Source organism: Aspergillus nidulans, chromosome II, assembly GCF_000011425.1.
Source record: "Aspergillus nidulans FGSC A4 chromosome II".
Taxonomy (NCBI): domain Eukaryota; kingdom Fungi; phylum Ascomycota; class Eurotiomycetes; order Eurotiales; family Aspergillaceae; genus Aspergillus; species Aspergillus nidulans.
In genome coordinates this window covers 44,379-57,631 of record NC_066258.1, presented here as the reverse complement: position 1 = coordinate 57,631, position 13,253 = coordinate 44,379, and the positions used below count along the sequence as shown (strand labels likewise).

At 49.8% G+C, this 13,253-nt stretch overlaps 4 protein-coding genes across 4 annotated transcripts, besides 1 other annotated feature; 2 read left to right on the top strand and 2 right to left on the bottom strand.

Annotated features, from left to right (window-relative positions):
• Window positions 1-13,253: part of a sequence feature (contig 1.134 1..78670(1)) that runs on past both edges of the window.
• Window positions 427-3,416, top strand: ANIA_07865 (protein bglJ; the record flags this gene model as incomplete). Its single annotated transcript, XM_676042.1, has 7 exons — window positions 427-434; window positions 478-526; window positions 613-712; window positions 847-1,453; window positions 1,505-2,771; window positions 2,841-3,075; window positions 3,130-3,416. 7 exons carry the CDS (start codon window positions 427-429, stop codon window positions 3,414-3,416), a joined length of 2,553 nt encoding a protein of 850 aa, XP_681134.1.
• Window positions 3,784-5,427, bottom strand: ANIA_07864 (protein bxlD; the record flags this gene model as incomplete). The annotated part of the gene is made up of 1 exon (XM_676041.2): window positions 3,784-5,427. Exon 1 carries the CDS (start codon window positions 5,404-5,406, stop codon window positions 3,784-3,786), a length of 1,623 nt encoding a protein of 540 aa, XP_681133.1. The 5' UTR covers window positions 5,407-5,427.
• On the bottom strand, window positions 6,926-7,073 carry ANIA_11580 (uncharacterized protein; the record flags this gene model as incomplete). The annotated part of the gene is made up of 2 exons (XM_050611157.1): window positions 6,926-6,953; window positions 6,994-7,073. The coding sequence occupies 2 exons, from the start codon at window positions 7,071-7,073 to the stop codon at window positions 6,926-6,928; spliced, it is 108 nt and encodes a 35-aa protein (XP_050467210.1).
• Window positions 9,599-11,902, top strand: ANIA_07863 (uncharacterized protein; the record flags this gene model as incomplete). The annotated part of the gene is made up of 4 exons (XM_676040.1): window positions 9,599-9,884; window positions 9,947-10,430; window positions 10,477-11,430; window positions 11,827-11,902. 4 exons carry the CDS (start codon window positions 9,599-9,601, stop codon window positions 11,900-11,902), a joined length of 1,800 nt encoding a protein of 599 aa, XP_681132.1.

The window sequence follows — 13,253 nt, the reverse complement described above, 5'->3', positions numbered from 1 at the left end:
GTAATTTATGTATTTCTCAGTTGAAGATAGTACAAGAAGAGAGCACAGCGGTGTTTACCGGGTTGCATATATTAGGCTGTAAGCAGACTGAGCGGCAAATTCGCGCACTCAGTACACAGTACGGTGCCCTTTTTAACATGCTACTCAATGCTCCCAGTCCTAATTTTCCCTTTGAGAACAACGGATCATGCATACCTGGGAACTGCGCAGTCCAGGTGACATAAATCGCGACGAATCAGAGGAAAAGGCGATATTCCGCGGCTTCGATCTAGGGCTAGGCACTCATGCACTAATAGCGCCACTCACCCACCATAGCACTGCTCCCCTGCCAGTCGTACTGGCAATGCTTCCAGGGATCTATGCGAACACTTCCATGTTTGGCGGATGACAGCTGGGTTTCTGCCTTAGCTTGACGAAAACCTCGCGATGTATCGGTTAATCCAGAGCTGGTGGAGCTGATGTTCGAGGGACTGCAAGTCAAGAGGCTACTACCGTTACAATTCTCGCGCAGGCACCGCCCAACTGGGTAAGTCGTCTGAGACATCTGTATCTAAGCCAGAACTACCGTATGAGTCTTCATCATACAGTTTATATAAAGCTCACATCTCCTAGCCTGCCCCTGCCTTCGATATTTCTGGTTTTACCTCTGCCTTCCGCCCTAGTCGGAGAGCCCAACGAAGCAATACTACCATGGGTTCCATAGATACTAATAGTATGGGCGAACTGGCCATTGATCATATCATTTCCCAACTCTCCCAAACCGAGAAGGTTTCCTTGCTCTCAGGCACGTCCTACACTCCACACGCCTGATTGATAACGGCGCAACTAACTCGACGCCTTATACAGGTACCGACGCCTGGCACACCTTCGCAATTCCACGACTCGGCATTCCGGCGATGCGAATCACTGATGGCCCGAACGGTGCTCGCGGCACGCGCTACTTCAATGGCGTCCCCTCCGCCTGTCTCCCGTGCGGAACAGCGCTCGGCGCAACGTTTGACACAGACCTTCTCTTCAAACTCGGCCGTCTTCTCGCAGCGGAATGCAAGGCCAAAGGCGCACACGTACTTCTAGGCCCTACTATTAATATCCAGCGGGGGCCGTTAGGTGGGCGTGGGTTTGAATCTTTTTCTGAGGATCCGGTACTCTCGGGGAATTCGGCGGCAAGCTACTGCGCGGGCGTAAAGGATCTTGGGATAGTTCCAACGCTCAAGCATCTGGTTTGCAATGACCAGGAACATGAGCGGATTGCGGTCAGTGCGATGGTGACCGAGCGGGCGCTGAGGGAAATTTACCTCATGCCGTTCCAGCTTGCAATCAAGAACGCGAGGCCGGGCGCCTTGATGACTTCCTACAATAAGGTGAACGGATTGCATGCAAGCGAGGATCCTGGTTTGTTAAACCACATTATTCGGAAGGAATGGGGGTTTGAGGGGTTGATAATGAGTGACTGGTTTGTTGACTTTTATTCTTTTTGGCCTTGTGCTAATATTGGAACGTCCAGGTTTGGTACCTACAGCGTCGCGAGTGCAGTCAATGCAGGGCTTGATCTCGAAATGCCTGGGCCAACGCGATTTCGCGGCCCAGCACTGATGCACGCCTTGACCTCCAACAAAGTGTCGGAGAAAACACTGGATGACCGCGTCCGCAAGGTGCTAGAGCTAGTGCAGCTCACCTCCAGAGCTGGAATCCCCGAGTATGCGCCCGCTCAAAAATTGGACAGAGTTGAGGATCGTGTGCTCCTCAGACAAGCCGCAGCAGATTCGATTGTGCTGTTGAAAAACGCCAATGAGGTACTCCCACTCGACCCACGGAAAAAGACACTTGTTATAGGGCCGAACGCGGATATCGCCGCCTATTGCGGGGGTGGGTCGGCGTCACTGCTGGCGTATTATACGGTCACACCTAGACAAGGGATCGCAGAGAAGTGCGAGGAGGTGGTCTTCTCACAGGGCTGCTACGGACACAAGGAGCTGCCGCTACTTGGCGACCATCTGAAAACAGAGACTGGGGAGCGCGGGTATACGTTCCGGGTCTATACCGAGCCTGCAACCTACGAGGACCGCCAGCCTGTTGATGTGCTGCACATGACCAACAGCTGCGCTTTCTTGATGGACTACAGCCATCCCAAAATCTCTGGGGACACCTACTACGCAACGCTCGAGGGGAGGTTTGAACCAACCGAAAGTGGTGTATATGAATTAGGACTCACCGTGGCCGGCACAGGATTGCTGTATATTGACGGTGAACTGGTCATAGATAACAAGACCAAGCAACGACATGGCACATCCTTCTTTGGTATTGGAACAGTGGAGGAGCGGGGAGAGAGATACCTCGAGGCCGGAAGGCAACATCACGTCTTTGTTGAGTACAGCACGGCCCCGACTTCTAACTTGAAACATCACGGTGTAGTCTCGTTTGGTCCGGGTGGCGTACGGCTCGGCGGGTGCCGAAAGCTAGACGCCGAAACTGCTATCAAGCAGGCAGTACAGCTAGCAGCAGAGACAGAGCAGGTCGTTGTGTGCGTGGGGATGAATGGTAACTGGGAGAGTGAGGGCTTTGACCGACCCCATATGGACCTTCCCCCGGGGACAGATAATCTCGTTAGGGCTGTGATAGAGGCTCAGCCAAATGCGGTTATTGTCGTGCAGAGTGGTACCCCAGTCACGATGCCCTGGGCCGATCAAGCAAAGGCCCTAGTCCAGGCCTGGTATGGAGGCAGCGAGGGGGGCAATGGCATTGCCGATGTTCTCTTTGGTGACGTGAATCCTGTAAGTGAACCGCAGCTTTGGGGAATCATCAAACTATCTTTCCTTAACTGACCAGCGATGCACAACTAGTCCGCCAAACTCCCCCTCACCTTCCCCCGTGATATCGCGCACAACCCTTCGTATCTAAGCTACCGCTCGGAGCGTGGAAGGGTCCTTTATAGTGAGGACGTCTACGTGGGATACCGTTACTACGATAAGGTCAAACAAGCGCCGCTCTTCCACTTTGGCCACGGGCTTTCATATACAACTTTCAAACTGTCCGGTCTCAATGTGCAAGAGACAGACCCTCAGGCATCAGATATCAGTAAGTCATCCATGAGCGTCAGGGCTTGGGTGACCAATACTGGTCCTCGCGCAGGTGCAGAGGTTGTCCAAATTTATGTGCGGCCACCTACCACTGCCAGCGTTGGGCGTCCTGTGCGCGAGCTCAAAGGATATGAGAAGACTATGCTGCATCCTGGGGAGACCAAAGAGATTTCAGTTACCGTTCCCATGGGGGTTGCAACTAGTTTCTGGGATGAAGGCCGCTCCGCGTGGCTGAGTGAAAAAGGAACATATGCCATTGAGGTTGTGGGAACTGGCGAACGGAACATGCTCTCTGCACCTCTCTGTGTTCAGGTCTCTCGGTATTGGAATGGGCTGTAGACTGTCGATATCGGGTTAAGTGTATAACAGCTGGCATGGAATGTTTTAGAACGTTTTTAGCGGCTCTGCGCGCCGTGACCAAGAGCTCATGGACGTTAGACCTAGACCAAGGAGCCCGAGGACTCAAATTTCAATCCAATATTGTCTCTAAGCCCCAGAGTTGAGCAAAAACTCGTGAATTAGGCCTTTTGGGAGGCGGGTGGCCACTGTAATACTATTTATTGGTGGTTATGCGCTGGACGATACTGGTTAAACCCGGTAGAAAGGTAGCTTTGGCGCTGTATTAAATGTTTCTTTGGCATCCTAGCAATTGGACCTCTGTAAGTGGCACAAAGGAATACAGGCTACTTTGTATAAAACCATCGCCTCAAACCTCATATCGATCAGCAACATCCTTGATAGGCTTATAAACAAAAGACTCAAACTTCGCCGGCAATGCCGTGCCATTCACATCTGAGCAAGCCATGCCCACAAATGCACCAGTGAAACTCCCATGCGCTTGATGCCCTCCGCATTCATCCGATAGTATCGACGCATCAAAGACTGGTCCAAAAGGCTGTAAGTCCGAGTCTTCAAGGGCATAAAAGAACTGCAAAGTCAGTCCGCCTCGGATGCTCAGTGCCAGCCTGACCCTCCCCTCATTTGGAAGTCGAACCGGGTCCGGGGCTGGAGTATCGAGTTTTCCTTCCGGATACGAGGCTTCAGATCGAAATATATTAATTTCCCGCTGTCCGTATTCGTCTGCTGTCACGGCGAGGTAGAAAAAGTTGTACCGGCAGTAGTACGCAACAAGGCCCGCAAACTGGCGCTCATTGATAGGTGTGTAATCTGCCAGGACTGTCTCTGCATCGTACGAGAAATGAGTCTGGCGTCGGGCAACGAGCGCCTGCTCAAACCACGACCCAATTGACTCCCGGCCTATAAGCGACAGAGCACCGTTCTCGATCGAAAATATACGCTGTGGCTCGGGGGTGCGCAGCCACTGGAAGTCTTTATGTAACGTGCCATCTCCGAACGTATATCGCCGTTCGACCCAGTACTGCTTCTCAACGCGGGTCCCCGGCACATCGACGTACAGCGAAGGTACAGGCCCATTTTTAACCCACAGCCAGTCATTGTTATCCCAGTACGCTTCCTGGATAGCCGTCTCGCGACCAAGCACACACCTCCTGCTCTGTCCAACGGGCCGGCCCGTCAAATGGACAAGGTAAGTTCTCCCATCGGGCGTATCAACAAGGTCGCCGTGCCCGGCACGCTGCAGCGCTGCAAACGGCGCATCTTTGGAGCTCAGAATGTGCGTCTGAGGATGCGTTTCATACGGGCCCCAGATACTCCTCGACCGCGCAAGCGTGCAAGCATGCTCGTACGCGGTCCCACCCTCTGCCGTGAGGAGATAATACCATCCGTTGCGCTTATACAGATGCGGGCCCTCGACGAGGTCCAGTTCCGTTCCACGAAAGATATTTTTCATAGGACCGACCAACTTCCCAGAGACGGGATCAAACTCCTGCAGTGCAATTCCAGCAAACGCGCGCGGTCGCCGCCGATGATCCCAGAGCATATTTACAAACCACTTCTTCCCATCGTCGTCATGGAATAAACTTGGGTCGAACCCCGACGAATTCACGTGCACAGGATCTGACCAGGGCCCTTCTATTGCGGGCGCTGTAACAATGTAGTTATGCGCATCTTTGAACGAGCCGTCCTTGCGTGTCACGTACGTGTACACGAGCCAGAACTTGTCCCCATCGTGGGTGAGACACGGCGCCCAGATGCCGCAGCTGTCAGGAGCCCCGCGCATGTCTAGCTGGGATGCTCTGGTGAGGGGGCGCACAACGAGATCCCAGTTTGCGAGGTCTGTGGAGTGGTGGATCTGGACGCCAGGGTACCATTCAAATGTCGAGGTTGCGACATAATAATCTGATCCGACGCGGACGATCGAGGGGTCCGCGTTGAATCCGGGGAGAATCGGGTTGCAGAGGGGTGGCATATTTGGAAATACAGCAGATGCTGTGGAACTGCATGTTGTCATAGATCAAGAGCATTGTGAAGCTATTTATAATAGTGAGGACGCGGGGTTTCTCCAAAGCCGGTTATTTAAAGAAAATTAGCCTAAACTCCCCTTGGCTGCAGTATTGTGGTTGGAGAAGCATTACTTTAGAGCATTTGGATTGGATACGAACAAAAGAAAGCAAAGGGTTACATTTCATACTAAATGTGCGGGGCACCATCCGCTGAATCTATTTGGTCGCTGGGTTAGTCTGTATGTTTTGCAATCTGATCCCATGTACAAGCCATCACCACTGGTGGCAGAGTTCTAGAGCTATTATCCCAACAGGATACACATGAGCAGCCGAAATTCATTCAGAGCGCCGCACGGCAAAACCTTTTATATGTTTGTAGAGTCGTTTGGGTTGTTTTATGATCGCCAGCTTAGCTGCAGGGGATACTGTTTTCATGCCTGTCTATGCTTCCCTCCCCGCACAGTTGCATGGGCTCGTAGCATATGTACGGGAGAGAACTTTCTTGGAATTCCAGAAGTTGAAGCAAGGAGTATGGTATTTGATTTCAGTAGGGTAGATTATACCGAATCTGTCGACTTATGGACTGATGAGTAGATCTGGACCCAGTCCGAATGATATCCTTTCAAGAGCAGGAATGAGATGACCATGGGCTGAGTGCATCGAGGGGTCTAGTCTCGTTGGATTGAATATCAGAGTACAGGTCTACTAGAGGGGCGAAAATAGTGAGAAAAATTGACACATGGTCCATGGCATGGGAGGTCGTTAGTAGCGGGACATGTTGAAAGTATTGCTCTTTATCCTAAAGACGGCCTATTTAAACATTGAGGGAGATTATACGATGGAAGGGGATGGCTAGCTGTTACTACGAATTTACGTGCCGCGACGTGCGTTGTGTCTTTGGCACAAATGTTGTGCAGGGTTGAGAGCGAGAGTCTAGCCGGTGACTCTGTTGTACTGGCTGAGGTCGAAGGAGGCAGACCTCGCAGTGATACCGATATATTGACAAGTCTCCAAAAAAGCTTGTATCGTCTGGCATTCCAGGCTATGATATTTAGGTGTCAATAGGAGGATTCTTCTCTGAACGTCTTCTGCGTGGCGTTGAAAGCTGGTTTTGCCATTACCAGGTGATAAAAGCTAAAAGTCAATAGGGCGCAGCTGGTCTTAATGAGTGATTGTAGTTTGGAGGAATAAACTCCTCGAAAAGGTGCTTCATGTACCAGCGGAACCCTTGCAAGTGGACCAATTATCCAAGTACATTTCATTTGCAGGAAAACTTATCAGCGGCCAGTTTGCCAACTCAAACAGGCAAGTAAGGATTACAACCCTGGTAGCCGGTGTGATCTACTTATCCTGCACCATTAACAACTCAAGAAAATTCTTGGTTCGAGAAACTTTTTTTGTCTCTATACTGCGTACTACCGACCCTGTTAAGCACGCATATAGATCACTGCCTCTTTATTGTATAATGCAACCTTATCTCCACGTTTACCGCCCAGAAAGCCGGTATTCTGTACTAGCAACAAACCAAGCCTCAATTCATGTATCGGACTTACTGAGACCTAAATCCATTGGCAAGCTTAAACGGTCCACTGGGGACCGCATCTTCACTTTCTAGACAACAGAATCTAGCCATGGCACCAACTTTACATATAATCACGTGGTACCGAATGTGACCAGGAAGCTTTCAGCCACAATGATAGACTTGCTGAACCCGCCCCAATCCGCCCCGAATTCAGTTGCGTTGGACAATGAAATGGTCCATAAGGCCCTTGGAGATAGATGATTGGCTGCTTAAAGCCCGGCGGGGCAGCCCGTTGGTTTGAAAGAGATCTGGATAGGTGAAGTTACTGTATGTGGCTAAAATACTCACTCTTTATATATATATTATATTACTATATCTTAGTACCGTATTAGTTATAAGAGTGTATACCATAATCTAGAAGTGAATATTAAGTCCCCTTATCAGCTAAAATACTGCCTAAAACATGAAGACGCTTAAAGTTTTATTGTAATAACTCATTTGTTGGCTTAGATTTCTTATATCGTTGTCGGGCAGGCTTTGGGGCGGATAACCGAGGCCATGGACAGCCATATGTAACATAAATATCGTTGCTTAAACTCAAATAACGTTTGAACACAGATCTATGCTTCATTAGGTAGGTGTCACAGATCAGTCAACGTCAGCGTCAGACAAACATCTTACAGTCAAGATGTGTGACACGCCAGCAAATCGGTTCCGTGCTGTTGGCTCATTCCGTCCCAAGGGTTCAAAATCCGCATCTTGTCTACCGACTCAACTAGCGCCGCCTCTGTCCTGGCGATATTGCCTGGAGGACTGATCCAGCAGTGCCGTCGGATACAAAGTCCTTCTGAAGTGAGTTGTCTGGTATTACCTCTCAATTGATTGAAGACATCCTATTGGTAGTTCCAAGTAGTCATCCCTCCCTTGTAGCCAGGGGATCCCAGATGTACGACGCGTTTATAGTTCGAGACATTTACCACGGGCCGCCACATGACACGACATCAAAGCGCTTTGAGGCATTGCTCGCAATCGGGCCTGCTGAGCTAAGCTCGGCATTATCTGCCTTTCGCCAATTGTCCCATATCATGCCTAATTAGGATATGCAGTCCTTCTGAGACGCGCTGGCGCCTGAGCGTGACTGGGGAGTTTGTTGGCTCTCGTGGCGAAGGGCTAGGGGTACTGAGAACAGAGGTTATTTGTGGAGAGCGGCTTTTGCTGTCAATGTCATTGCCCTCAGGGGACTTAAGGGTTGGCTGCAGCATTGACTCTCTAGGTGCGGCGTGATATGCTCTATGACATCTCCGCTTTCTCATTTTGTGCATCGCATGCCTACTTTGCTGGACGGGAGCAGGCATTCTCAAGCCATTGGCTACAGACGTGCAGGAGAAACTAGTCTACATGCATAGTGCAGTCACATAGACTAGAAATGCAAGGACTGGTGAGAAATAGAGATAGAAGCGGGTTAATGAGATTGAATAGAACAGCTGACCAGGGATGCGTGCAATGGATTAAACGCGGGGAAATAGACTTCGACAGATACGAGGAATGGTGCACGAAGTATATTTTCCTGATTTTGACAACTTTAAAAGGAACGTACTGACCCGTTGTTAGTGGTAGGGGCGTGGCAGCCATGGTGCTACCGCGGGCGGACAGAGACGTTGCACTGGATCTGAGACGACTAGATGATCGCGTTGCAACAGAGCGCCACCAACCATGTGCTTGGAAGAGATGACGTGCCATTCCAGGGATACTTAGCCTGTCCTTCTAGTTCGACATCAACGAGAAGAGGATTGCACCATTTTAAAGCGACTGTACACGGTCATTAACCGGTTGCAGAGCAGTTTGGTCATACCTACTTCCTGCTCCACCCACGGTCTGCAGTGACTGACACCCACTTTGTTCCCGTCATTGACTCTGGTTTCGCGGGTTCATTGTCACGGCATTGAATGTGTCAGTGCAAGTTATTCGTCTAGGAATCGCAACTGATTCGTACAGTCTGTGGTCACGTGGTATATACTGGTAGGGCGTGGCCGCTCATGTTTGCAGCTTGATGACAAGAATCAGACCTCCATCCTTTTTGATTACATTGATACTAACTATTGTTTTATGTGGAGCAAGTACGCTGGTGATGTTTATATTACGATTTCGGCTGGGAACCACTTGACTGCTAAAACCCTAAACGGCCACTCTCAGGTCGTTAGCTATCCCTTGACGAGAACTACCTGATCCTCACTGGCAATTGTGGGCATCTCAGCAGACTCTTTAATTAAGATTGTCGCTAACTATAGGGATGGTTGAAAGCCACGCTTGAAAGGAGCCAACAAGCGGCCTTTGCGCAACCACGGCCTATACACTAGTATGTGCAAAATGCTGTACAAAATGGCCGCATATGACCACGATTATGGTGGGTCCCTACTGCTTAGACTTGTCATCTGATGAGCCCTTCAAAATGCGAGGGTAGCATTCAGGAATCAGAAAAATCATGGTCGTGGATGGCAGTTTGGATATAGAGTTTATGGACGTGCTACGAAACGCTCATGGCATACTTCGAATCGGTTACAAAAGGGCTATTTGCCGCTCGGTTGCTATGAAAAGCATTCTTGCTACATTCTCAGCTTCAGCCTTCGTCAGTAGCCATGTCCGGACAACTGTGGTTTCGCCTAACAGCTATTGCTGTATTAACCAGCTACGCCGTTGCAAAGCCAATTGGACATTGGAATGTCCAAGAAAATGCCAGCCCGAACACCAAGTGTCTACTAGAACAGGGCACAGAACTTTTTGAGACGGTCGATAATTCTTATATCAAACGCAACCCTGCCGCCAGTGACTTCTGCTCGGCTGGAATTGGAACGGAATACCAGTTGGGGAATGTTAACTCTAAGGCTTATGTGCCTGGAGGAAGCTCAACTGCAGCAAACGGCCGTAAGTATCATTCGCTAGAGCCCCGAAGGACAGGGAAAACTAATATAAAACCTCATATTCAGAGCAGATTGCCCTAGCGTCATACATACACCCCCTAGCAGACCCCGCCGCCTGGAACCGCATAATTGGCTATCCCTCAAACATTGTCAGTGTTCTTATCGCTAACGTCCTTAATGGCCCCGACACAACGGTGAATGAAGCCTGGGCAGATGTCATCAACAGAGCCTCTGCTTCCGGAAAACGAATTATTGGATATGTCAGAACAGGATATCTAGGTCAAAGTCAGCAAAGATTCGAGACCCGCCTTGGTTCGACCGAAATTGCCGATTGGGTCGCGCAGATCGAAGCAGATGTTGATCTGTGGTACGCATTGTACCCTGGGAAGATCGGTGGTATCTTCTTTGACGAGGCATTGAACATTTGCGGGTCTAATAACGAATATGCGGATCTGTATCGGTTTCTCAGTGATAATACGAAGCGGAAATATTCAAATGCTTTCACGGTGCTGAATCCGGGGGCGACAATACCGCAGTGTTTTGAGAATAGGTGCGTTTCTTACGGGTCTTCTTGGACAATAACTGACATCTTGCAGTGCTGATACGCTCATGACCTTTGAACAAAGCTTCGACGTATACATAAACAGCTATGTCCCAAACCCGGGCTGGACGCCCACAGACCCACGGAAGCTGTGGCATATTATCTACGGCGTCCCGCAAGCAGAAGCAGCCAGGGTCGCCAACTTAGCTCACGAGCGTGGGGCAGGTTTTATTCATATAACCGACGACACCCTTCCAAACCCCTACGACACCCTGCCCAACGAAGCCTACATGTCAGCTCTCATGAACGCTGTCCAGGGTGGTACGCTGGCAATTGCTAGTCCGTCCCCGTTTGACAACAACGCCCGCGCTGCATTCCCGCTTAATGCACTTACAGTTACGGATTCTGACTATTCATCTGTGAAACTAAGGTGGAATATATCTAGTCGACGTCGACCCTATGCATACGCGGTCTTCTGTGATGGAAGGGAAGTGGCCCGTCTCCCTGGTACAATGGACCACGTCACAATTGGCAACATTAGTCCCGGATCTCGCTCCTCGTTCACCGTGCGCGTAATTGGAGAAAACGGCATCATGACAGGAAATTCGCCCTCTGTCTCAGCCCAAACAGACAGTCTACCGGGTGACCAAGCGGTGACAAACATTAGAGCCACTACCCTAGCCGGCTCGACAACGATCTCCGCAGATTTTCTTGTTCCTCACGCTTTAATGCACGTCTACCTAACTGACCCAGACACGAATTGCATTATGCCCGCGTGGCCCATCAACTTTAACATAGACGACTTCGTCTGCGCGCACTACATGGTTGAGAACCAAGTCCTATACAGATACAGCGGTCCTGAGCCCGCAGAAGGTGAAGTGAATTACCCTTGGGCGTGGACTGCTATTGGTGCGGCGCCGGCCACGCGCAATGGATATACGTGGACCTGGACACTTCCCGTGAGCACAGATATGACGGACTCGAGCTACTTCGTTGTACAGTCAGAGGGGTATGCGCCATTGACGAATGTGTTTCATCCGTGTCCAAGCGAGTGGGATGAAGATACTAAGAGCAATGGGGCCTACTGTGGGTAGATTTAGGGGAGACGATGTGCAATATGACCAAGTGGTGTGGTTAGGCAGTTAACTAGTTGATTGAGGGGAGATAATATCTTGGGCTGATCCAAAGTACATTCATTAAGGTCAAATGTTATTCGAACGCTACTTGGTTGTGATGCCCCGTCGGCATCTGGAAGAGGGGAAGAATGGCAGGGATTGCGTCGTTACTGGTGTAATTATGTGGGAGGCACATCAGGATAGTTATCAATGCAAGAGCTATGGTACTAACCAATTTGGAAACGGGTTCATGGCCAGTGTAAACTATACATATATCTGTGATAATCGAGACTCGGTGCTGCCGATGATTGGGACCATACGCAAGAAAACACCTACGACTTTGTCCGCTGGTACACTCTCAAATAGTGGATATTACTCGTCATGAATGTAGTCAGAAACTCAGGTTTAGAGATTCATTCCACACCCCTGGCAGAAAAGGCAAAAAATGGATCTATATCTCAGTTACGAGGCCGTTTGCTTGATAATAGCCAGGTATTGTGGAAAATTTACATCACGCCGATGGTCAAGGTGTCATTTGGTCTGCACCGGAGTTCAACCTTTCAGGTTGAAGCTTTCAGTATCTGTTAGGTCAAGCCGCAATTTTAACTAGTAGAACGCTCTAAGCAGAAGCTCCTTGTTGCATTTCTGGTTGCCAAACTCGTCCACTTGGTTGAGCTGCAACAGATTGAAGTACAAAGGACTGATATTCTGGCTAACAAGATGCGGGTTTTGCGGCTTCGCCTATAGGTCTAATACCAAGAGAAGTGGCCATACTTCCTATTACAAGAGAGCCTAGAGAAACGGCCTTCATACAGCGAATTGTAACCTTGACTCTCAACCACCCTACCTATAATTCCAGCGCTGTAGCCTTCATATCCAGTTCACGCACCCCCGATTTTATCCATCATATAAGCTCCAGAATGCCACCCATTTATCTCGGCCGGCTCCCAATCCTCATTCCATACTAAGATACCATATGCAAAATGAAAATTTTTCGTCAAATTTTCTTTCAGCACCGGGTTAGAACGCCAGCTTCCCATGTGCAAAAGCCAAACAATCGACTCTTGTCGAGACATACGCACCCTTTTTATCTTACCTAGATGTCTTCCGGCGGTCTCCGAGACGGAAAGTTTGGGCATCTCCTGAGTTGAGATGATTGTTCTCGTCCCATATGCAGTGCGTCGAGACTACGAAGTGGTTGCCCTTGCGTGTGCGGGTGTGTGCTAGAAGGTTGAGGTCAGCCATCGCGCCGGTGCAATGTCGCCATGCTTTTGCCGCTATGCTTGCCCGAAGCAATTGGATTAGTAGCCATAATTTCCATGCAAATAGTCGCATGCTTCCAAGATAGGAGTAAGCCCGCTTGCATCTATCAGGAATTCTACTGTTCTCTTCTTGCCGTCTTGGTCGTCATGTAGATCAATGTGAATCAATTGTCAGCCGCATGGAATGGTCTGTACAATTGATCGCAGTTGGCCCAAAGGTCGAAATCAGTCTCGGGAATGAGATCAGTTTCCCTTTCAATTTTAGACAGAATCCTCAGCAAGTACGTGAAGATTTGCACCTAGCCCACTGTCGTCAGCAATCTACAATAGAACACCGGCAGAGTGTGATCACCTCGGCTGAGTCTAGCGATGCAGCCGTTGGATGGGATTTGAGTAGAGAGCGCATGGGCCTTGCGATGCTTTGTACTATCTCCTCAGACCTTACGAAATCCGCT